A 24,937-nucleotide genomic window follows, 5' to 3' on the forward strand; every position below is an offset into this window, starting at 1 on the left:
GCCACATAAAAATAATACTGTATGTGTCCTTCATGGGTGTTTCACTCACTTACTGAGCAGCAAATCTGTTACTATTAAAACAACAGTGAACAGAGATAACATGAGTCCAAGCCATCTCAGAGTTACAATTATGTCTGGTACCTTTGCAGCACTTGTTAACTGGAGAGGCACGGAGTGACTGTAATTTAATGCTACAGATGTCACTCTTAATTTGTGTGTGGTGCCCTATAGAAACTGTGAGTATTAAAAAACAAGTCAAGGCTGAACAATGAGACCAGCTAGGAAATTGGAAATTCCAGCTCTGGTCAGTTTTTAACCCTTTGACACACTGACCCTTTTGAAAAGATATTTTTAAAAGCAGAAATGCCATCAGAAATGGCATTGATTTTTCAGCCCTTTTTTCAGTTTCTTTGGACTTGTAATGTCATTCTAATGATCTCCTTAAAAGTCCTTGTTCTGTCGGCACAGCAGGAGAAATGCACGTGACTTAATATATGGTCCTGGGTGGTAATAAAGTTTATGGTTATGTCTGTGTAATTACTGAAAATTAATTGCTCATATTTGCACTCAAGTGGCAACAGCTGTTGCAATTTTCACTTTTGGCCACATGATGCAAAAATCGCCCCACCCCCCGGGTTACAAGAGGCAAGTCCAATGATGGGCTCTGCTGCTCCTTCAACCAAAGTCTACAGTTTGATACCATTAACCAGTTTGTACCACGGTTCCTTGCAATCGTGATTGGCTGTGAGGTTTTCAGGAAGTCACCTGACACAGTGTCTATAAATATCACACTGCAGCATTTACCTTGTTTTACCATAACAAGGTAAAGTGACGACTGTCTGCTGCCTACCTGGCTGCTGGTTCAATGATGTTGCTTAGCAACAACCAATCAGAAGATGAAACTAATTTTCAGGGCAGAAGCAAAATCTTAGCAAATCCACTTGACGTGTGTGTGCTTCAGTCTTGCTTTCTTAAATTCTACATTTTTACACTATGTCCCCAATTGAACACCAACCTCACTGCATTATTTCTGCACATACCGTTGCAATCCCACATCCTCTCCACCTCCACGTCCATTTGCCTTCTCCTCAGTGCAGAAGAGACATGTTGGCCTTCAGTCGGGCCTGTTGTGAGCCTGTAATGCAGCATTCATGTGATTGATGTGTTAGGCCGACCGAGGGATTCGGCCCAGCCTCTAACAGTGGGGTTAAGACGTGGCTCTGATGCACCCACTGGGCATCTGAAGCACGAATAAGTGCTTTCAGTGGACTGCCTGGGAATTTCTCAACTGACCTCTGTTTTACGAGTGGGCGGCTGGACGCAGCCGGCGTGACCTGCTTACCCCCGGCCTCTGTTTGGCCTACTGGCTGCCCACGCCTCTGTCAGCAACGATGAGCCACTGAGATGGGCAGTAAGGCATCACACCCCCACCTTTTCCCTCTCTCAGGGGTTCCGTCTTGCTTGCATGGCCCCCTCTGTCTCTCACTTTAGTTTTTCCTCCTCTCTGTTCTCTCCCCCTGTGTTGTACATATGAATCCTGACCTCATTACACCACCACTGTGCACATGAGCACACGCACAGAGGGGATGAAAAGAGAAAAGGAAGGTGGAGAACTAGCTTTAAACACATCCCGCAGTCTCTCGTGCGGAGACCCCCCCATGCGGCCTCAGCGTGGCTGCGGGCAGGGCGGAGGATGGTGCTGACAGGGCCCGAGCTGCGAGCTTATTGCCCCAGCCCTGTCAAAATAAAGATTTAAAGCTACGTTCTACTCGAACATTTACACGTGCTCCTCAGGAGGGTTGGGAGAGATGTAGCTCATCTCTGTGAACATGGATTAATATGGCTGCATTAACATTAACATACTGAGCATGCTCTGATGTGTAAATATTCATACTGGCAGCATATGACAGTAGTGCTATACATAGCACATTAATCAAATCCCCACACTGCGCTACGTATTCGAGATCGGTACACCTCTTTCTTTTGTCATGTCGTATTCGTTTTATTGCTCAGTTGGTTTCAACCTGGCCTTTTTTGTTTGTGTAAGGTGAATTGAGCCCAAATGTGTGAATTGATTCATAAGCACGGGACTTTATTAAATTATTATTAGTTCCACATGTTTGAAAACTCGTTCGCAAAGTAAGTCTCATGGTCATTTTAATAATAATGTTCTTATAACAAGATGTGGTGTATTAGTGTATGGACCCTAGTGTATGCTAGCTGTTCTTCTCTCCTGTTGGGACAGCCAGGATAAAAGGAGCCTCAGTCTCCTTTTGGATGGCCGTGCCATCCACCCCACCCGCCTTCCTACCATTTCCCTTTTGCCGTCTTGTCTCAAATCTTTTTTGATTCTGCAGAGAGACCACACCCCAGGTTGAGGCGGGGGTCTCTCAGAATAAGAAACTGATATAAGATTTATACGCTATACGGTTTAAAGGTGTGCACACTTATGCAAACAGACCCACCCCCCACATACAGTATTTGTTTCTTTTTCAAATCAATTGTACAGGCTACAGGCCATTTTAAAGGTTGGAAGGTTTTGAAATGATTTATTGTGGTGTCATATTTTACATAAAAATTGACATTTGAACATTAGTGTGCACACTTTTTCTCCTTATCTGTATTTGTCTGCACCATGTGAAAACATATTGTACTCCACTTTGAAATCCAGCTGCACTACTATTTGCACTTGAAATAAATATGACTGGTTTACACCAGAGCAGCAACAGAAAGCCTTCTACTTTGAGGGCTGAAGCGATATTTTGTTTGGTGGTGCCACTTGAGGCACCACGCAGGGGTTATACGCCAGATGCGAGCAGTGAGGACATGCATGTCAGCAGCTTGGGCCTACTCTGCATCTAATCAGCATGGGCGTATTTGCCGTCGAATTGGAAGCTTTGAGAATCAGTGAAGTTTTTAAGGTCAAAGTACCTTGTGGGGGTGGGTGATGGGTAAAAAATGAAAATAGGAACAAAGAACAATCAGACGCACAGATCATCTGATAGACGAAGGGCACAGAATAAAAAAAAATGTCAGAAAGATAGACACGAGAGGAATAAGACACCTGCAGCGATGCTGTGCCATCTTCAGATGGGTTGTGTCAGCAAAGCCTGCCCTGGGAGCCCCGTCTGCTGTGTAATTAAAGAACCCCAGTCAGAGGGAGCGAGAAGATGGAGGGGGTGTGAGGAGCGATGCAACAAAACAGACACAGTGAAGAAGGATGAAGGAAGATTCACACTGAATCAACTCCATGCGGCCTGCTGTTATCTGATACCATCAGCCTGGAAATTCTGGAAATTGAGGAACGGTGGTGGTGTGGCAGACATATGAGAATGATGCTTTGTGCTTGTATTTCCTCTGCATCCTTGCTGAAGAAATACCCTGCAATAGCTCCAATATTTTACACAAAAACATGGTTTGTTTCTAAATTCCACACAGGCCAAAGCTTGATCAGGGCTAGAAACTCTTGGTTTGACAATGCATGACCATAGGGATAGAAAAGAGCCTCTAGCTAGTTAGCATGCTAGGAACATGAAGGAAATCCAAATCTTTCACCTACAACAGACTGTTAACCTTATTGGCTTACCTGGTAACACATGAGCAGTGCTCAGAGTCATTTTAGAACGAGATCATCTGACCCAGCAATATTCATCTCCAGAATAGAAATTCCAGGAGAGGCCAAGCAGCATGCTGGATGTTCTCTAAAAAAAGCAAATCAAAGCAAATCAGCTCTAACCCACACATAAACACTGAACTGATGGCAGTGGTGATTAAGCAATTGATCTTAACAGAGACCGGCCCCTCGCGGTGGCCGCTGATGGGCTTCTCCAAGCATTACAGGCACAAGAATATTATTATTGATTTTTGGTGTGAGTTATGCTCTGCTGATATGCGTCTGGTTACATTTTTTTCTTCAGCGGCTAACAGCAGCCTCTGTGAAGACATCATTTCAAAAAGAGGCATTTTGCTCGGGTCCATAAATGTTCTTGACAACTCAGAGAGATGCCCTGTCCAAATTACATGCCGTGATGAATTCAGTTTAATTATCCAGGTAGAGAGAAGCCAATGAAAACAAGCAGCATACTGGATAACTATGGCAAGCCTGAAGGCACAAAAAAACAAAAACAAAACAAAATCCTTCAATTTCACCTGCTAAATTAAATCAAGCAAATAAATTTCAATTTGAATTTTTCTTTTTCAATTTATTTTTGAATTCCAAATCGATTTGGAACTTTATTGGATTCATCTGTATTCATCTAGTCAATTCCATTTCAGACTTTTCTTTAATCCTCATGTTCTTCCTTCTATACTTTTTCTTCTCTAAACTGATTTATATTTTTGAGTGGCGGCCTAGCAAAAGGTGAGGACTCATTTTAAATTCAACTCCAAAAGCAAACCATTGCATTTTAATTTCTTCTCCACAGCTAGATGAAACTTGTTCTCAGTATTGGCACAAATTAAAAGACAAAACAAAAAGTAAACATTCTCTTTAATGATGTCCAGCATGTGATGTACCAGTTTAAACTGTCAGAAATGAAAATAAATGGGTTCCTCCCATTTTATACATCATTAAAGATGTCTGGAAACAATCTCTATCTGTACCTTGAAGAGACTTGATGTTGGTGTGTAATTATCAGTTTATGTAAATTACTAGGATACTTTTGATCCTATGCTAGTTAACTCTGCGCTTAAATGGTGCCCATGGACTTAGGGTTAGGCTACCCTTATTGTTCTGTCCGACCGCTCTGATGTAGGAGATGTTTACATTTAGTGTAGGGGTGTCAAAGTGTAAATGCAATGCATTTTAATATTAACATTAATACATTTACTGCTTTGTCCCTTTTAACTTTGCATAGTGAATCTTTGCCACACGTCTTGTGGCACATATTGGTAGTTTTAGTCTCCTCTATTTTCTTTGAAATGTAATCCCTCTCATAATTTGGTGTAGAATGTTCATTCTAAATGTCAGGTTGTAAAGCTGTCTTTGTCTGTTTGGCTCAGTGCTTGAGTTTAACGCAGAAACTAGTTTCAGACATGATGAATTAACGTCTTCCTGTAAACATGACCCCTTTTCATGTGTGTAATAACAGTCAAAAAAGCATGGTAAGGATGGGGGACATCTAAATTCAATCACTGTGAAATGAGGGAGCGAGAAGCCACAAAAGAACAATCATGTCCTTGGGCCCTGAAAAATTACGCACAGCCTAAGCGGTGACCTCCAGTCAGCTGCAGAATAAGAAAAGCATATCTTTTTTATCCCCCAACTGCAGCAGTTAATAGATTTACATTTTCACTTCATTCCCTTTCTCGCTCTGTGTTCCCTGTGTATAAATGCAGGAGCGGGTAAAATCCCAGCACCCAGACGATGCATGAGCAGAGCTATATGCTCGTTTAAAGCGGAAAACGCCTAAAAAAAATTAACGTCTAAAAATCTCCTTGGAGGAGCGACGTACCTAGACAGACCAAAATAATTCTACATACGTTGGTTTTGATAACCAACTTTGTAATGAGCTCATGTAAAATTGAGACAAAAACACAAAACTAATGAGTGAACAAATTATCTAAAAAAAGAAAAGCCACCGTTCTGGTGGTCTTTCAGAACAATACAGGGATAACTGAATCACCACAGCATTTTAAGATAAAATAATTTATTAGGGTGTCTTTCTCTGGGGTGAATTTGTCCAATTTATTATTTGTCATCTAAAAAAATGTTATGTGAAAAAATATATGTCTCCTCCTTTGTTAGCAAAGATAACATTAGTTACACATGGGTTTGTGCTGCTATCAATTTCCACTCTTAAACACTAGTTTTGATGAAACCATGAGGCAATGAGAGGAGCTTCATCAGGTTTGAATTGTACGTTACAATGGATAAAGACTTAATGTCGTAATGTACATAAAGGCATAATGTACATTTAAAATATTGAACATTTCCACGTTTAATTCCAACAACGGAAAGGTTTAACTCAACCATAGCCAATCATCATCACTTTGGTGGTTGTCTGGCCCCTCACCAAAGAAAGGAAAAATGCTTTGCTGCTCCTGTGGCTGCTCGGATAAAAACAGCTTAATTACAGCAATGCGGCACATGTTACTGTCAGTAATGGTAACAGTGTTGTAATAATGGAAACAGCAATTGGTTAGATTATCTGTTTCTTGTGCCCATTTCCAGTGTAATGAAAAGTAAAGGACAATCCTGTTTCTGCGTAGCATTAAAGTTTGACTTTCACCTTAATTAAGTCATTTTAAGGATCACATTTAGCTCAGCTTTAACATTGTTTGGATGCTCCTAATACCTACTTCTGGTGTCAAAAATGCATTTGTGACTCTTCAGGAAATTGCAAAGTTTAGAAAATTAATAACAACACTTGTTTCTTATTTAAATATGAAAAAACAAAAATTAGATAAAAAAAATTAGACTTTCCTGTAAAGTGTGCATTTTAGTAATTTCAACTTATATAATAACAACTTATTATTTTGATTAATTTTAAATATTTTTTATTTATTGATTCTCCAAAAAATAAAATAAAAAAACAGGCCAACTGGTCCTGAACGTTTGTGATTTAAGATTAATTTGGGCGCATGTTACCTAGCATTTTACATACAAGCAGGTAATATAACAGGAAGTATTAGAACGTTGTGCATATTAACAATTCACATGCACTTTTTTTTATCTCAGTTAGACAGAAAGAGTAAATGCTCCAACATACAATCCAGGCTGACGGAGGCTGGTGCTTTAGCTAATGCTAAAGTCATGTTCTTTGCTTTAGACAGCTGTCCCTGTCATAGAAATTTGGGAGGTGAGAAACAGTGTGATGACTGCCATGCTAAGAACTGTGACAAATCCAAACAGACCTCTTTTTTGCTCCATCTAAGATTTAAATGTTTTTTTTTTTTTAATGTGCTAGAGTTTTTGGCGCTCACTCGCTCTGCTCTGAATCTCGGATCGAGGCTTCAGCCATAAATCATTTCCCCTTCGCCTCGTCACTTGAGCAGTATGAACGTTTTACGGCACCGACGTGATCCCTCAGAGCCGTACCTCGGTCCCTTCGAGCTCTTCTGCGTGATCCATCGATGCTGTGGGTTCTCACGACGCCTCGAGCCCAAAACAAATTGCACAGCTCTAGACAGACAGGAGGCATTGTTGCTCTTAAATGGGGGTGCAGGTGCACTGTTGGCCTCTATCTCCTTCTTTCAGAGTCATTAGCTGGTCGCCTGTCTTCTCCCTTAATCTAACTTGGTGAGGGGAAATCTTCAAAATCAATGAACCTCCAATGCCTGGAAGATCAATACTCCCAGGCTAAAGTGTGATAGTTGTAACAAAATAAATGGATGGAAAATATAAATCACCAATATTAGTGATTACGGTACTCATAATGACACACACCATGATCATTTGGGTGCAAAACCATTAAACAAACATTATATAAACAATATAGATTTAAAAGCCCCTCAACATCAGTGGAACTCCAGTGGAGAGGGTGAGCAGTTTCAGTACCTGGGTGTCCACGTCTCAGAGGACCTGTAATGGTCTTAGCACATCCAGGTTCAGCCCCAAAGCGATAGACAGCGCCTGTACCACCTGAGACAGCTGAGGAAGTTCAGGGTGTCTCCAGCCATCCTAAAGACTTTCTGGTGCTGTGGAGAGCATCCTGACACAGAACCTTACTTCCTGGTTTGGTAACAGCTGTGTCCAGGATCGCAAAGCCCTACAGAGGGTGATCCTTCATTTTTACATTTCCCTTTTAACTTAATTTATCTTCTAGCTATGCACAGTCAAAAAAATAGAGCTGTTCAAGATGCATTTCAGTGTGTGTTGTACTGGTAAAACTATGGACGTGACAAATAAAAATCTTGAATCTGAATATAATATAACATTCTTTTAACTGGAATGATTACCAATTTTCCTGACACCCTTCTTATTTCTGAAATATTACAATATCAACACAGTATCACAGTTATGCTTTTGTTCAACACTGAAGACTCTTTATTGAAAAATAAAAAAATAAATAAAGTGAACAAAAAATTTTTTCCCAGTATTTTGTTTGAGAGGGCAATAGTAAAATATTAATTAGTCACTGCCATGAATGCAATAAGGAACCTGCAGTTCTCCCACTCAATTTTCATTATACTTTAATGACATTGCACACGACATAAGATCTGGTGAGAATTTCCTCTCTGAGACATCTCACGGGGATGAAGAAAGCGTGTGGGGTTATTGGCAGAGGAGACCTTGCGTGCAGTCATTTCCACAGACTTTTTTTTTCACATTACACACTCATCATTGTGCTTGACCGTGATGCACTGATGTCCTTTTAATCCTCGTTTGATCAATAAATTCCCACCATGCAGCACCCGAACGCGCGTGGTATTGAAGTGGCTGTTCAACTCTTATAACGATGTCAAAATGCAATTAAAAGCTGAAGCAAGTTCAATGAAATCACATGTTTCAACACCTACATCATAAAAAAATGCAATGGTCAGCTGATTAACTGGTCAAATTAACCCCGTTTTCACATAATTGGGACTCAAATATTTACAAATGTATACAATAAATCTAGATCTGTTGATTTGTGTTTAATTTTTTCCTTTTAATGGACAATAAATGTTAATATTAGCAAATTGAATCTGTTTTTTGAAATATCAACTGGCCACTGTAGAACATTATTTTCACTTACATGAACAGTGCTGTAGGCTGCAGATCTTTTAACATTTTCTGCATTTTCTACCCCTCAAAATTCAACTTTTAATGATTAAAAGCAACATTCTAGTCAGGTCTGCGCTGACAACAGCCAAACTCTTCAAAGATTCTCAAAAGGAGTGAAGTCGAAGTTCTGGGTTCCTTTACATTGCGTTTTCTTTGTATTTGAAACCAAAAACCCAGGAGAAATCTATGAAAAACACATGATTCCAACAACCTGGCAGACATGTAGCACGGGGATGAAAGTGAAGAAGTGCACATCCACTCATACATACTCTATACAAGGCTGTTGCGGTGGGAATGTCAAACTGCCAGATTAATGTGGTTGATAGGGACATACCAGGCGAGATGGAAGATTCGTGATTATATATATTTTTTAATTTAGTCTCAGGTAAAGATGAGTTAAGAGGCTTTGTCAGAGCTCTCCTCCAAAGGAAGATCAGCGATATGGGGGAGGTTTACTCATCCTCGGGTTCAAAAATCTTCACCAAGGATTAAGTGTTCCCTGCGCCTCACCACTCTCCATCAAATAAACTCGAACGGAGGGCGAGAGAAAGAAAAAAACAGACTTTTCTTTTCAAATGGAAATGAGGTGTGGCGAATTCTCTTCCTGCAGCACGATTTCACCTTGTTTGCCGTGTCTGTGGACATGAACAGTACATTCCACACTTTTAACAAAAAAAAAAAAAAAAAATTACCTGAACGTTTTGAAAGGTGAAGATACAATGCTCGAAAGTGGAGAGCCAGGGTGGCACTTGGATTCGTACTTTCTGCCAGTAAACGATAGCTGAGGATCAAGAGGCCCTCTTATCTATCTGGTATCAGCCCCATCTTCCATATCCCAACCATGCACAGCCAGTACTCGGGGCGTTTGCCAAGCAGCTTTCAGACGCCGAGGAAGAAGAAGAAAATGGGTCTTTCTGGAGGACTAGCATATTGTATATTTTTATATTAACACACATTCGAAAATAAATCCCATCATTCCCATCATGTCACATGCTCACCAGCTCCCACAACACAATACCAGTGCGAGCACAGTGACACGTTGATCACGTGAAACATGCAGACTGTGGAAATTCTGCGACGCAAGGTCAAGCTGGCACCAGAACGCCTGACTCCGCCCATCCCTCGGCATTAAGAAGACTGAACTCCCACTTTAACCCTGGTCATCTCCGCCGTGACTCTGCACCTTTCATGGTGTTAGACAACAGGTATCTTCAGCATGCACAACCCTGGGCCCAGGTTGGACAAAGGGGGGGAGAGGGCAACAATATTTCAATACTTCTATTGTGTTTATATATTTATAGATATATGTATATTTATAAAACAGAAAATAACAAATCTTTTATCCACGAAGAAAAAAAAAATCCAACGTTTGGTTGTGAATTCAAAAACAGAAATGATTTTTTTTTTCCCGGTCCATAGAGACAATTGGGAGAATTGTTTTGTAGATTTTTTTTGTTTGTATCTGGTCATTGCTTCCTCCCTCCAGTCATCAGTAGATTGTTCACCAAGAAAAAAAAAGGAACAAGAACAGAAACAAGAACAGAAAGTAAACACTGACGAGTTCGGCCCGTGGCCCCGGCGTAGTGTTCCTTCTCACCAGAGCTCCGTTAAGAATGAGGTACTGAAAGAGTGTGCATGTGTGTGTGTGTGTGTGTGTGTTTGTGTTCCCTCAGAATTCTCACAGCGGAGACTCTTCAGATGCCCATCCATGCCCAAAAAATATGAGAACAGTGAATGAGAAAACACACGGTCTGCATTACAAAAAACAAGGAACCTGGGTGCCATACTGATCCACGGATGGGGGATAGTGGGCGTGGCCTCGTCGCCTGCAATCTCGTAAGAGTCTCCCATTGGCTGCACTTCAGTCTGTAGCAGGATGAGGGTAATTCCAAAGCAAGAAGAGATCTATTCCTTGGCTGGGTGGACAAAGCACAGGTAGCCAACATGGAGTGGAATGTTTCAATCAAGTGTCCATTTTTTCCCTTTAGAACCGTGCTACAAGCCTGAAAGATTTGCAAGATTTGTAAAAAAAATAATAAAAATTATAATTTAAATCATTCTGGTGTTCAACATCTTTCCCTCTCAATTTTCAAATAGTTAAATCCATATATATCTTTTTTTCTATATATATTTAATCTTTTTTACAATTAAAAACACCATGAAGATGACAGACTATTTGGTTTTGTATTTTTTTCCTAAGGAGAAGCTTCCAGTTAAATAAATGCATATAAATAATTCATCTTTTGATTATTTTCCACTGTCACTCTCCTGTACTTTACACTGAGTTTTGAGCCGCACTTCGAACTCTCGTCAGTGTGTGTGTGTGTGTGTGTTTTGTTCGGGGCTGCGCCATCTGCAGACAAGGGTTTTTCAAGACACGAGGGACAGATTTTGATTGACTGTCTTTTCATTGGCACGGTTGGGCAAGGCCTTTTCGCACGTCTCTTGGACTCAGCAGCTGAGTCTCGGTGGGTCCGCTTAAGGCCACTCCCCCTACGCTTGCCCCGCTAGACAACAGGACGCAAACAGTCTCTCTCGCCACCTGGGGAACAGCGCCCCCATGGTCATCCTGTTTCCTGTGGGTGTGGGCTAGAGCCCTGAGCTGGTCCTGGGCTTCCTCCAGCAGCAGCGCCACCTTTGTAGAGGCAGAGCCTGTCGGCGGTGACAGCGCTGTCTGGGGTGACGGCCGTCTGGCCAACGTGACCTCTCTCACCGTGATGCTGCAACTGCCACTACTATCCACCGTGGATGTTTGCATATAGGAAGAGTCGTCCCGGTTGCCCTGGACGGATGGGATGATGGGTACAGAGCAGGTGCGGTAGGCTGGCAAACCCTTGATAAGTCGTACATGTTTGGGGTCCTGGTGGCAGGAGTGGACATCCATCTCAGAGCCAATCAATGATGGTTGCATATTGAGAAATGAATCCTGTCGTAAGTCACTCCCACCGTCTGAAATATGCCTAAAACACACAGAAACACACAAAAAAGAAACAATTACATTTTTCATGCCACTATCCAGTATAATCTGTGTATTTGGTCTAGTTGGCAATTAAGTACTGTAATTCCCAATAAACATTTACATTTACAGCATTCTTCAGATGCCCTAATCCAGAGCAATTTACAATCAGTAGTTACAGTGACAGTTCCCCCCCTGGAGCAACCTAGCGTTAAGTGCCTTGCTCAGGGACACAATGGTAGTAAGTGGAATTTGAACCTGGGTCTTCTGGTTCATAGTCGAGTGTGTTACCCATTAGGCTACTACCACAAACATTTAATTCTAAGAAAGGCTGTCTGCTATCTTTGCATCAGTATTTAACAGCGTTTACAGTGGGCTGCTCTTTTCTTTTTTTTAAATTTACTTCTTAAAGATACATAATTTCTTATTACGCTTGCTACATAATTCAAATAGTTTTTTTAGTAAGATGTCTACAATAAATTAAATCAGATTAGTTATGTCACACACTTTGTTCTAGAGCATCAGTGCTTCATTCATGAGCTACAGCTGATTGATTATAAAGGACATTTGTATAATTTATGCCAAATCCCACACACAAAGCAAAACCTAGACAAACCCATGACAAACTCCAAAAACAAACAAATAAATAGATAAAATATCACATCAGGACACAGGCAATGTGTTGAATTGCTGTGTGGTTAGGGCAGAGAGGCTTGAATTGCATTATTCCATGTTCTTTTTATGGTCAGGATGAAACAAAGAAAGAATGCGGCTCATTTGATGAGGCCTTTTAGCGTCAGTTAATCAGATGGCCCGGCACCTTCATGCAATGCATCGTGCTGTCCACTGCGACAGAGGCTGTTTGTTTTAATGGACAGCTGTGGGTTATGATTAACCGCAACTCGATCGGACCCCCAATTAATAGTCATTTATATGTGTGGAGGAGGAGTGCAGATTTATCATTTTTTATGATGAAAATATAATCCCCCATAAAGCACCCCCCAGCACTGCTTGTTGAACACAATGCATCCCTCCCCTCCCCTCCTGTTTGCAGAGATAGGCATCGAGGGACGAGTAATTATTTGGGGCTGAGGAATCGTCTCAGACCGAAGTGCTAATGGTGTGATTTTCACTCTATTACAGCTGATTATCTGTAGTATATATAAAGAAATCTAATACACATCAATAATCAACTTACAAATAGTGCAACATAAATCACACACAACACATTGTGATGGGTGTGATCTCCATGAGATCAGTGTACCCAGTGTACCTTAAAGGAAGATAAGATAAAAATAAGAGTTATGATGATCCATTTTCCCACAATGGTTTTTATTAGTCCCAGGCTACAAGTGACACAGATACAGACCCTAATACTCAAGGGAGCGTGTCATGGAGGGCGGAGTTTGCATGGCTGTGACAATTTTATATAACTTACTTGGCCAAACTGGTCTAAAAAATGTTAGACCAGGCTCCTTGGTAAGTCACAGTCCTGTAGTGTGCACTTGGCATTACCTGGGTTGTGGGTTCCTTGACACTCCCTTCCCAGGTCCCATGAACTGTGAGCACATACTGATTGACTGCAAGCAGTGAAAGTGAAGTGATTGTGAAACACAGCAGCACAGCACACGGTGCACACAACGAAATGTGTCCTCTGTTTTTAACCCATCACCCTTGGTGAGCAGTGGGCAGCCATGAAAGGCTCCCGCAGTGTTTGCTCAGGGTCACCTTGGTGGTTTGGTATATGAACCAGCAAACTTCTGATTATGGGTCTGCTTCCTTACCCACTAGGCCACCACTGCCCCTGAGAAGAACCTTCCCCCTTGTTCAATGAGTGGCACAGTGGCTTGGTTCTCTTCCTTTGTGTTTTTCTCTGTGCATTGCGTTCCTATTGCATCCCCCGAGCATTCGTTTTTCCTCTCCTTTCCCCTTTGGCATGACAGAAATGCATAAATGATCAAGGGATTGATGATCTTAGCAAACATTAGTAAGTAAACAAAAAAGGGGCGCTGTCAGGGTGATAGTTGACTAGTGAACCATGAACCCTTGTATGAACCAGGGAACCAGAACATCACAGGTTCTGTGATTCTCATCTTTTCTACTCTTTTTATAAAACTAACCTCTTGCAGAGTAACAACAGTTGCATGCTGGGTATCATCCATGATCCCCGCCCTTAAGGACCAGTTGTGCTGCAGAATGTTCCATTAATGAGACTTTGAAAATGCAAGTGTTTTATAATATCCAGGAATCTAATAAAGAGCCCTGCTGAATGAGTTGATAATTTCTCCACAGCAGTGATAGACTTTTACTGACCTGCTGGTCACAGAGGTAAACTACCGATGACTGGACCTAGCGAGCTGACCTTGAGGCGACTCAAACTTGTTCTCAAATGGTCTTAAAAATATTCACAGCCAGAATGACACTTGTTTGAACCTCTGTCCCATGATGCACTGCAGAGAACAAAAGGGACCTTTCAAAGGAGCACGGATTTCCAAGGGGGACTTAATACATGATGACAAATAAGGAGAAAGACAGTAAGACTTAACAAGCACAGCTCTTCACTGCTTTCCTCAAACCTAATGAGGGATTGTGCTGTGTGAATCCGCCAGGCGGGCTGATGGAAAAGAAGAGTGCAGTGGGTCAGGTTTGAGGGTCTGAGGAGCCGGAGTGCACACGACATGTGAGATAACCTCACAGCGCATTATTCCCTTTGACTATGGTACGGGACACCCTTTAAATTTCACTTCAGGGGTCCCCTTTGTCTAAAAATAAGAGCAGAAACTGAGTCTGAGACCTTCCTGAACGTTAACAGCTTTTCCGACAACTTAGAATTCCACACGTCTCACTTCTTCCATGGTTTTATTCTGAAATGCAAAACAGAGAGTTTATTTCTTCTTTTATTCAATCTCCCTTTCTATCCTGGTTTCTCCTTCCCTTGCTCTCTCCCTCCCACCTCCTTTCGCTCTCACACTCCCTCTGCTCCCATCCGGGCTGGTCTCCATGGCAACCTCAGGGATTTTCCTGCACCCGTCTGCATAATCCAGAAACAGTTCAGTCTCAGCACTCAGTACTTATTTTATTATCATTTTTTCCCCTGACAAGGTCGGACCCCGGGTGGGACCACCCGTGGCCCCATTGCCCGGGTGGCGCGTGGTGGTGCTGAACCATGCCGATAATGCCCCGCCTTGTTTCTGTTCCAGGAGCACATGTTGTGCTGGTATATCACTGACAGTTTAATTGGCTATGATACTGTCATTTTTACTGGCCTGGTGCACGAGTGGCGGCGGCGCCGCCGCAACCCTGCATCCCCCAGCCCCCGTCTGTTCCCTCCCGTTTCTGGCCCTGGAGCTTCATTAAAACGGAGAGGGAGCTGCCTGATGGTGCAAAACAGCCTGGCACACCCAGGAAACACTGCAACTAGAACAGAGCCACCATTAACACCAACAATAACAAGGAAACGGCCCATCATGCAGTGCAGCGAGCTTTCCATTCTGCCAGGTAACACGGTTTCACAGTGTCATCACATTCATAATCCCGCCCCATGTTTTCCTGTGCAAAGACCATGAATAAAAAAAAAAAACAGGGATAACGAATAATTTAAAAACCCTCCCACTGGTGCTGAAAGCAAAACAAAAAATGCAAATCAAAATCCACAAACTGATGGGGCTGTTCTGTTGCTGAAACATAGGTTCTAGATGTGAGAGGCATCGCCCAGGGACCCGACTCTGCAGCTTCCTGTTTAAAGACTACAGGTGGATCTATAAATCACGGATGAAAGCTGTCAGGGACGGAGTGACGGAGACACTGAGCACCGTCGCCTGCTCTCATTATACAGTCTAGTTTTATGTGTTCAACCACAAAATAAAAGAATGGACTCTTTTCACATTTATTTTGGTACCATTTTAAATGCTGACTATAAGTTTAGGCTTTAAGTGGCCACACAAACCCCGTAGGACCATAGCCCATCTGGTATTAGTGGGTGGAAGACGTAGGGTCCCAGGATCAAATTCAAATTTTATTCTGTCACACACATAGTCATACGCAGTTGTCACAGGGGGAATTCGATGACGTACTTGCAGACATACTATGGGTGTGGGCGGTAGAGGACACTGGGCGAGCAGGGCAGGAGGACCGGGGGCGCCTGGCCGGTGAGGAATGAGGACGCAATGGATGCGCTGCAACGCAGCGGGGAGTCAGTTCGGGATCTTTGGGAAGGACCGGGCCAGAGGAGAACCGGAAGACGGCGGGTTTCAGGATGGGCCGGGATCTTGGACTGGACGGGAGTAGGTCTTGGGCGGCAGGAAGGTAGGGGAGCATGGAATCCCATCTTAACCGATGGGCCAGGTAGGTTCAAGGTCAGGGGCAGGCAGAGGTCGTAGCCAGGAAGTTCCGGTCGGGGTCGTATTTCAGGAATCACAATTAATTTGGGGCATGGGTGAGAGAGCTAGCGTCTCTGGCGAATAAACTCATTCAAAGAGTGGGCATGTCTCCTTGGGGTTACCTCACTTTTATACTTGCCACCGCCCGCTTCCATTTCCTCTTCCGGGTCGTCGTCTCCCAGGCTGGTGAGGCGCCCTCTAGCGGGCTGGAGGCGTGTTGGCCATGACAGCGATATAATATGCAGTGAAATGCTTTAGCGACTGCTACAGACCACAGTATTGCAAATATTGCAAGTATTCAATGAACCAAATATTACACTTTTATGTCTTTAACATAAAACATATGTGTAACACCAGATCTGGTCAGCACTAGTGTTTTGATTAAAAACATGCAGATGTTTGCATGTTTCGATGCCTTAAATGTTCATGTGAGGAAACATTTGAAGAAAAATTTAATTTTACCCATTTACTGATTCCATATCTCGTTCAGATGACTCCACTTCCTGGAGGTGATGGTAGGCTGGACCGGAGTCTTTCTGCCCTCCAATGGGATTTAGCCTCCCCCTGGAAATGGGTGGAGTCTTGCGGGGGGCTATCCTAGAGCCAGTTCGACTTCTCTGGTCAGGACTGTGAGACAGGGACCCACTTCTGAAACATGTAATGATCATTTCACCTCATAGCCATGCTAGTTTATCCTTAACATCATTGTTACATCATTACAGTAACCAAGATTCAGTCCACTTGCCCTGATAAACAGGGACATCAATACATTTTCGAAAAATATTTTGATTGGCCTGTGGGAAAATAATAATGTGAATATGTGAATACAGACAGACAGTGCTAACCCATTACATAGTAAATATAGACAAATGCTAGGGGTGCCATCCATCCAGGGGGTGCCACAAACCATGGAAAAAAAAAAAAAAAGTGTTTTTTAAAACTAATTGGTATGCATAGCAAAGCCTATTAAGCAGTAGTAGTAGTAAAAATTATTTTTAATGAGAACACCATGGTGCACCCCATCCCTTTGCCCCATTCCTCTCTAATGCCGAGCAATTTCCTCAGCCAGCCCTAACAACCAGAGCCGCGATTCTGCCACAGCGCTATCTGAAGACACGGGGAGTCGAACACACCTCTGCAGACAGGCCATCGAGCCGCAACCCGTGTTCAGTGTCATTCTAACTCGGAGGGGGGTGGGGGGGGGAGGGTGGGGGGGGGGGGGTGGGGGTGGGGGGGGGTTCAGCTTTCCACTCAATTAAACCAGGTTTCTGCTGTCACTGAGCACATTTTTCCAGGCTGTCCTGCACTCCGTGTGTGGATGCGGCACGGTTTGGTTGGTTGATTGACATGGACATGGACCAATCTCTCCAGATGCAGAGAACTGTGCTGAACTTCCTGTACTCTCTCCAGTGACCAGTAAACTTTCAGACATGATTATAGACAACTACTGTCTAAAAAGGCAATGAATCCGTGTTAAATGATTGGAACATATTCATGGATTTGAGCTCCGAGGGGCTTTGCGGAAGTTAGTGCATATGGCAGCGGGGAGGCCCGACTCGTGGATGCGACTCCCAGAGAGCCGCAATTCAGCTCATATCTAAATCCTTCTTTAAGCTCAGACAAGCGCAATCAAGTCTGACTGTGATGATCCTTTGAAGACGTAACTGCCGGTCGGGGGGCAGAGACTGTCTGCAAACAAATTAGGAGCCATCACAGAGCATGCCTGCATGACTGAGCCTGAACGAAGAAATAAAAAAATGACATGCTGTGTATTTAAAGGAACGGGAAGAGTTAAAAAAGAAAAAATAAATAACCTGTGAATACAAACTGCTGGATAGGGCCACTAGAGCACATCTCAGAGTACTTCGTCTTAGTGTTATTTTTAATTCGTTTTCATAAAAGCATCCATAAGTATAGATCTCACCAACCCAGTTAAAATGTGAGGTCTATTCATCTTCATTGTAGTTAATAAAAACCTGGCCGGCAGCTGCAAACCTGCAAATAATTTTTTTTTATGATTAAACTATAAGTTTAGTTTATCCTTCTGTGCACAGACCTAAGTTTTTGAAGTTGTTGGGGCGGTTGTGACCTAGTGGTTGCCAAGCTGGTAGGAAAACGGACCCGTAATCGGAAGGTTGCGTCCTGAACCGCAAAAGCTTTCATGGTTGTACCCTGCTCACCAAAGGTCATGAGTTAAAAGCAGAGGACACATTGTGTGCACTGTGCTCTGTGCTGCACGTCACTTTTGAAATATATGGCTGAGATGGAGATTTTCCCTTTCCTTGATTAGTCTGAGTTAGGGCTGACCGAATGACTCAAAGTTCTAGAAGTGTTTCATTTATTCTTCTTTAAATTTGACCTATTAATGCTCCAAAATTGTATTTGTGTGTAGAGGTCTTATTCCCATTGTAACAAGCATGTAAGTATATTATAATAAAAATAGAGAGAGAAACTTAAATTCACTAATTGCAGGGACCCAGGGTCTTGTCAGTGACTTTCTCATGGACTGAGTGGTTGTAAGTGGGATTTGAACCTTTACGGGTCAGAGCCGCTTGCCACAGTCACCCACTAGGCTCAACTACCTGTCTCCACACTTGCTAATACTATTTTTTAGCAAGGCCTTCATTATTTCCTTAGAGGTTACTGAGTTCAGCAAACGGCTTTGCAGTGAGTTACACAAGAGAGAGAGATCGCAGAGACTGAGCTGGGGGAGTGGCTTCAAAAACAGAAAGATAAAAGAATAGTAATAGTAAAAAAACGGTTAACCAAAAGATTCTGAGTAATCCATACACTCACAAAGGCAGTAGTGGAAGCCCTCATTAAGCCACTGTGCATATTAACACATTCGTCATCATTCAAATCACACCCATTCTTTTTCGACATTCAATAAATTTGCAATTAGCGCTGGCCGCACAGTAATAAAGATGAAATTTTTTTCCCCTCCCATCCTCGTTTCCTCTCACGTGTCACCAGAAGGCACATTCAACCAGTGTGCATGGAACCATTACCCCCGTGGCGGGTGTGTGCTGCAGCGGGAGATATTGGCCATTAAACGTGCGGCGGACAGCAGCAGGTTTCTGTTGTACTGTCATACACACCTGTGATGTCGTCCCGCTGAACAGCATCTGGACTGGCTGGGAAGGTGGGAGTCACACGTGGTTCCACCGTGAGATGAGCACGGTCTGCTGCCTTTGGGATACTGTAGAGAAAAAAACAAAAACATATATTGACATATCAAGAAATGTGCAGTTGTGCATAAGATCACAAAAAAAGTTATTTTTCCAAGTACAGCAATAGAATGCTGCTGCCCGAGGGGGCTCTTAGATTTTATAGCATGACCTTGGCATTGGTGGTACTGTGATTCATAAATACTTTTAGAATAAGGATGGATGAATATAAGACATTATATCTGGCAAAAATCATGGAAAAGCTCTTGTGTATTCAAATGACATTTGGCTCAAATGCAGGAAAAATGTCAGAATCGCTTCTCTGCCAAGTATGCTTATTGGCTCGTCCAGCAACACAATACAATAAAATACATAGCACAATATTATGAACATTATAATAGAGACTTAAAAACAAGACAACACGACATATATAAAAAGTCATGCACATGAGCCAAAATAGCAATACCAATTCTATAATCCTTTTACATTTTTGGATTTTCACCACAATGTTCTAATGCATTCTCACTCTAAATGACTATAATCAAGGCGCACCACCCTGCCACACTAACGTCATTTGTGCATTAAGATGTTAATTCTTGGGTACAAGAGGACAACACGATGGCCTATAATATTTTCAGGTCTGTGTAATCACGTCTGCACTTCCTGCACTGTGAAGGCCACCGCGTCTCCACAATGAGACGTGGAGAGAAATTTAAATGTCATTCCAGCCAACGGTGCCTTTCGCCTCCACGTCTTCACCCCCTCTGTGCTTTGCAGAGGGATTGAAAACAGGTGGCGAAATTCGCTCATGTCACATTCGCTCCCCAACGCCATTAGAGTCCAATGAAATTTGACAGCCGAAGCCTCCTGATTGAGAGGGTGAGAATAAATTGGCAACAAAAGGCACCGTTTACAAAGCAAAGGAAAAAAGAGATTTGTTACGTAACTATGACATTTGAAAAAGAAAAAGACATGTAGCAGGAAAAAGGGAAGGTTATAACATTAACCTTTTTCTCCATAAATGTTTCTTTGGTTTTCTTTTCTTTTCTCTAGTGTACATAAAAAATTAAATATAACTCTTGCAAAGCAAATATGGCGTGGCATGGCAAACATTGGAGATGCAGACTGGCCGTTCATTGAGCTGTGAGAGACCGGTGTTGCACTGAGAGGATGGAGTGTTGCGATGGCCGGCAAATGGCCGGAGTGACGCTGGCGGCTGCAAAAATTCTTCCAGGTCCAGGGAAAGAGCGGGAAAGGTCGACCCCTCTGCCTCCAGCACTGTAGCCATGACGCTTTGTTCGGATGTAACGCACAGTCATGAATAAATGAAGCCGGGATTGAAAATTCTGTTCTACAGCACATTTAATGACCGGGTGGCGCTGAGTTCCTGACAGGTTCACAATGAGAGCAAGCACAGAAAACTGATGTATATAACGGACGTGTCATAGAGTGAAAGAGAGAGCCCAAACGGGCCACATAATCTGACAGGAGTGCATGTTCGTGTATTAACACACATCAGAGAGTTTAAAGTTAAAATGTCTGGTTTCAAATGTGCAGTTTCGCACTCCGTTATTTGATGAATGTAAAAATGGCATACTCAGCCTTCTAAGAGAAGACAAACCACACAGAGCGGAAATCTAAGCATTCAAATCAAACGTACAAATCACACACTCGAACAGAGAGCACATTTCTTCACAACCTACAACGGTTCCAGACCACTCCTATTCGCCCTATTCAAACTGCTGACCTTCTGCTGCTGACCTCAACAACTCCACATCTTGTATACTGCTAATATTATTAAATAATAATTACAGTAACAAGAAAAATAATAATGTGCCCTGAGATGGGCTGGTGCCCCCTGTGGAAACTAATGTAGACAAATCTGTTATTGAAACTAATAACAATAACAGAATAATAATAGTTATAATATGTTTAGTCAGTAAATAAACCATTACATTGCAGTATGAGCTCTTTCTTGATTTACTTGTGATCAATTATCTGTTTAAATTGAGAAAAATTACACGTCTCAAGGTACTGGTTTACATGGAGTGGAATTTGGAAAGGTTTGGGAACAGCACGCCGCTTTAGGAGTCCCTAGTCGTATTTGTGCCTTCCCCGCCTTGGCTGCCTGTCATCGCGCTTCTGTTCAATTTCCTGCCGTCTTGCTGTGCTTTTACAAACACTTGGCTTTGGAGACTGGCAAAGCCTCCGACAGAAAGCCAACAATGTACGCGTCTCACCGGCATCTTTAATCCCGGAAAAGGATCTTAATCCCTCACAACAAAATTCTCCCTCTGAGCCGAAACTCCCTTGCCTGTCAGTTGTCAGTCACCCTCTTGGTTCCCCCTGGCTTCACTCCGAAATTGGCTGGAGTCGCTAAAAATAACCGCTAATTAGTATTAAAACTGCCACTGAACACAAATTAATTTGCTGCATGACAAGCAAAACCTTTAAGAAGCCGCTGCTGTTAAGTTCGCCTGCTGGCAGAAGTTTGATTTAGAGGGAGCTGCGGCTCAAACGTTAATTAACTCTGGATGGCTCTCGTTAAAGCTAACGTGTCCTTGAACCCGAAAATTACAGTAAATACATTACAGAGGAGTGCTGTAAACACATCGAGACAGCTCTGATCATCAACACTGTCGTACGCGGCTCAATTTTGTGACTAGGGGATGCTAGAGGAGGACCCTCCAAATCTGCTCTTGGTTTTCATTTCTCTAAAGGAAAAAAAAAAATAAAATAAAATAAATAAATAAATAAACAAACAAACAAATAAATAAATAAATAAATAAATAAATAAATATATATATATAATTCTGCTTTGGCATTTGCCCCAAATCATTTGTAATATCCATTAACGTAATTTAATTTGTTTCTACCAACATACAGCTGCAAGCATCACAAGATGGTCAATAAATCAACTTTAAGGTTGAAATAAAGGCCTGGAATGCATAGGAGCTTATGGAGGCAATACTGAGAACCACTGTGTGACAGATGAAAGTGGGAAAGGTGGCAATAGAGCACCGACTCAATGTTAGACTTAGTATTTTAAAACTGATTTTGGTCGGCATTACACGTGTGCTGGTAGATCATAATGTAAGTAGAAATAAAAAAAAATAATAAAAGAAGGTTGAAGGAAATATTCGTAAAAAAGCATTACATGTTGAATAGGTTGTTGGTCAACTTTAGTGCCGTATCCTATAAAAAGCACAATCTGCACGTCACTTTTTGCCACGAATTCACACTGTCATTACCTCCTATTTGCTAAGGGAAAAGCTTGTCTGTCTTTGAAGGTGGCATGGTTGTTGAACTGCACAAGAAAGGCCTCTCGCAGGCACGCCACTGGCCCAAATGCTGGACACAGTAAGAAAGCATCTTAAAATGGCAGAGGATTATGTGACAAAAACTGTTTGTACTGATGCTGATTGCATCCCAATAAACATAAGATGGCAAATGCCAAAGAAGGGCTTAAAAAAGTTTGCCTTCAAAATGTCCCGGGACAAAGTTTTATTTTCTGATGAGATAAAAAAATATACCTGTGTAGTCCTGATTCCCAGTGTTTTTAGCATGTACTGGTATGATCCTGCTGGAGATTATATCTATGTGACACAGTGGAAACATTTCCTCAGTCTAAAGTTTTTGAAGTTTTCATGACTTCTGTAGTTATAACTGTGTACAAAAAAAAATATTGTAAAACTAAAAATCATACTATAGCATCAATTTTTTAATTACGAGAAAAACGTCATTTTGTTTCCACATTGTTTGATTGGAATGTGGGTGGGAACTTCATGTATGTTCTTTCTTCTGCTTTTTTATCCCATTGATTATTTCAGTGAAAAAAAATGTCATTTTTAAAAGACAGACTCTTCTGTAATATTCTAACTGGTTATTGATCCGAGGAGAGGCCTGGAATACTGGGAAGGATAAAAATAACATTTCTGCTCCAACGGGAAATGAAAAGCAATTTCTTTGTCCCTCTATATTTACTTGCTACTCATTGTAGATGTGGAGAACACTGGTCTTTCTTGGAAAACTGAGTTGCAGCTGACAGTGACTTAAAAACGAAAGAGTCTAAATCAATACACGTATTCATTTTAAAAGAAAAAAAAAAAAAGGCGGGTGGGTTAAAACAAATTGCAGTGACAGGATGTCCATGTCTCTGTGGGACCGTTTTGAGGTGGTAAGAATAGTGTTAGCGTAATGGATGTTTTAATGTAGCAGGGAGATAGCAGAATGGTCAATAAAAAAATGAAAAAAAAACACATATTTTTCTGGCCACCTTGGTGTCTGGCAGGTTTATGATAAGAGGAAGGCGTCCGCCGTGGCTCATTTTCCATGGCATCCAGGCATCCACTGTGTTCGCCCAGAGGACGGCTTTCGAGATTCGCTAATGCATGGCACCATCAGAGCGTCCATCGGGGGACCGGCTGGCCTTGGCTGTAATCTTTTAAAAAGGCAGGCCGAGGGAGGCGAGGCCATCCACGTACTTTCTGCTTCTTTTATTTGTGACTTTTTTATTTGAATAATTGGGGACATGTAGGGGGGGTTGGGCTGGGCTCAACTGCTGACCCCATGCGCTGGAGGCTAGTGGAAAGAATGGTAACTGATAGCTCGCAGACGCAAATCGATACAAATGTTTGAAGCAGTGTGAAAAGAAACAAAACAAATTGTGCGCATTAGCATACGTTCCTCAGGGCAAAGAAGAGAAAATAAGGCAGCTATAGCTGAAGATATATGGAAAAGCTAGTGTTTGGAGAGGTCTAATTTAGGTATTGATGCCGTTTTCCCTACACACAATGACTCTTAACTAGATTATAATCTGTATTAACCCTGTGGATCTTTATATAACATACAAACTCCCTCTCTTCATTAATAAAGCACATTGTAAAATGCTAGATTGGTAAAATGCACCTGTGTATGTGACTACACCAGTTGTTCTGAGGGATAAAAGTATGAGAAATGCAATTTTGCAACATTTCTTGGAATTAGTGTTGGGTGTTGTCATCTTCTGGATCAGAATGGTGGTATTGATCAAATGGAGTTATTAGGTAATGACAACCAAGAATATGCGGATTGGAATCATTTGGCCGTGGCTTCCATCACATGATGCAACAGCTTTGAAAGGGTTTTCTCTGCTCTGTATTAAATACAGTGAGCCCATGCTTCACAATGCATCAGGGTTTTAAATAACACATTTTTTTTGCATAAACAGCCCTTGCTCTAACATTTGTATCATTTTCTGGAGATACTGTATATAATAAGAGGCTCTCTCTCTATATATATATATATATAATATCACATGAAATTTGTCATGTGTGAAAACAATCGGAGTACACAGATTTCATTTCAGCCTCTCTGCATGCATGCTACCGGGAGATAGATAAATTATCTCCTTACATAGCACCCGGCACAAGGCGTTGAGTGACATTCAAATTAATGGGGTTTCTGCAATGCAAACATCCAGGACAGTCACATCTGAGACGGATCTGTCGACCACGTCTACTGGACACTTGATGAATGGCAACGATGTCCCCAAGTCCCAAGTCCTGAACCAATAAGTGCTGAGCGCAGGGCCACTGTTGAGCAGCACATTACAGGGTGTGAGGAAGCTGTCAGAGTTGTGTCAGTGATGGAACGGGGCTGCCAGTGGGCACCTGAGCGATCGAGTCTGCCAAGGAGCTCCTCGGGCAGAAGCCGGCAAAATGGAATTTAGAGAATTTGCCGGTGGGAT

General features: G+C 42.2%; 1 protein-coding gene across 4 annotated transcripts in view; it reads right to left on the reverse strand.

The window, feature by feature from the left end:
- Positions 1–7,980: 7,980 nt before the first annotated feature.
- The window catches only part of nrg3a (neuregulin 3a), a 232,488-nt gene continuing 215,531 nt past the window's right edge, over positions 7,981–24,937 (reverse strand). The window contains exons 7-9 of one of the 4 annotated variants that reach the window (XM_028989422.1): positions 19,141–19,241; positions 16,505–16,687; positions 7,981–11,667 (exon numbers count right to left, since the gene is read on the reverse strand). In XM_028989422.1, coding sequence (XP_028845255.1) covers positions 11,115–11,667; positions 16,505–16,687; positions 19,141–19,241 — 837 coding nt within the window. In that variant the 3' untranslated portion in view covers positions 7,981–11,114. Of the gene's footprint in view, positions 11,668–16,504; positions 16,691–19,140; positions 19,242–24,937 lie in introns of all 4 variants that reach the window. The other 3 variants (XM_028989424.1, XM_028989421.1, XM_028989423.1) reach the window with 3 other exon arrangements.

This window comes from Denticeps clupeoides, chromosome 8 (genome assembly GCF_900700375.1).
Source record: "Denticeps clupeoides chromosome 8, fDenClu1.1, whole genome shotgun sequence".
NCBI lineage: Eukaryota > Metazoa > Chordata > Actinopteri > Clupeiformes > Denticipitidae > Denticeps > Denticeps clupeoides.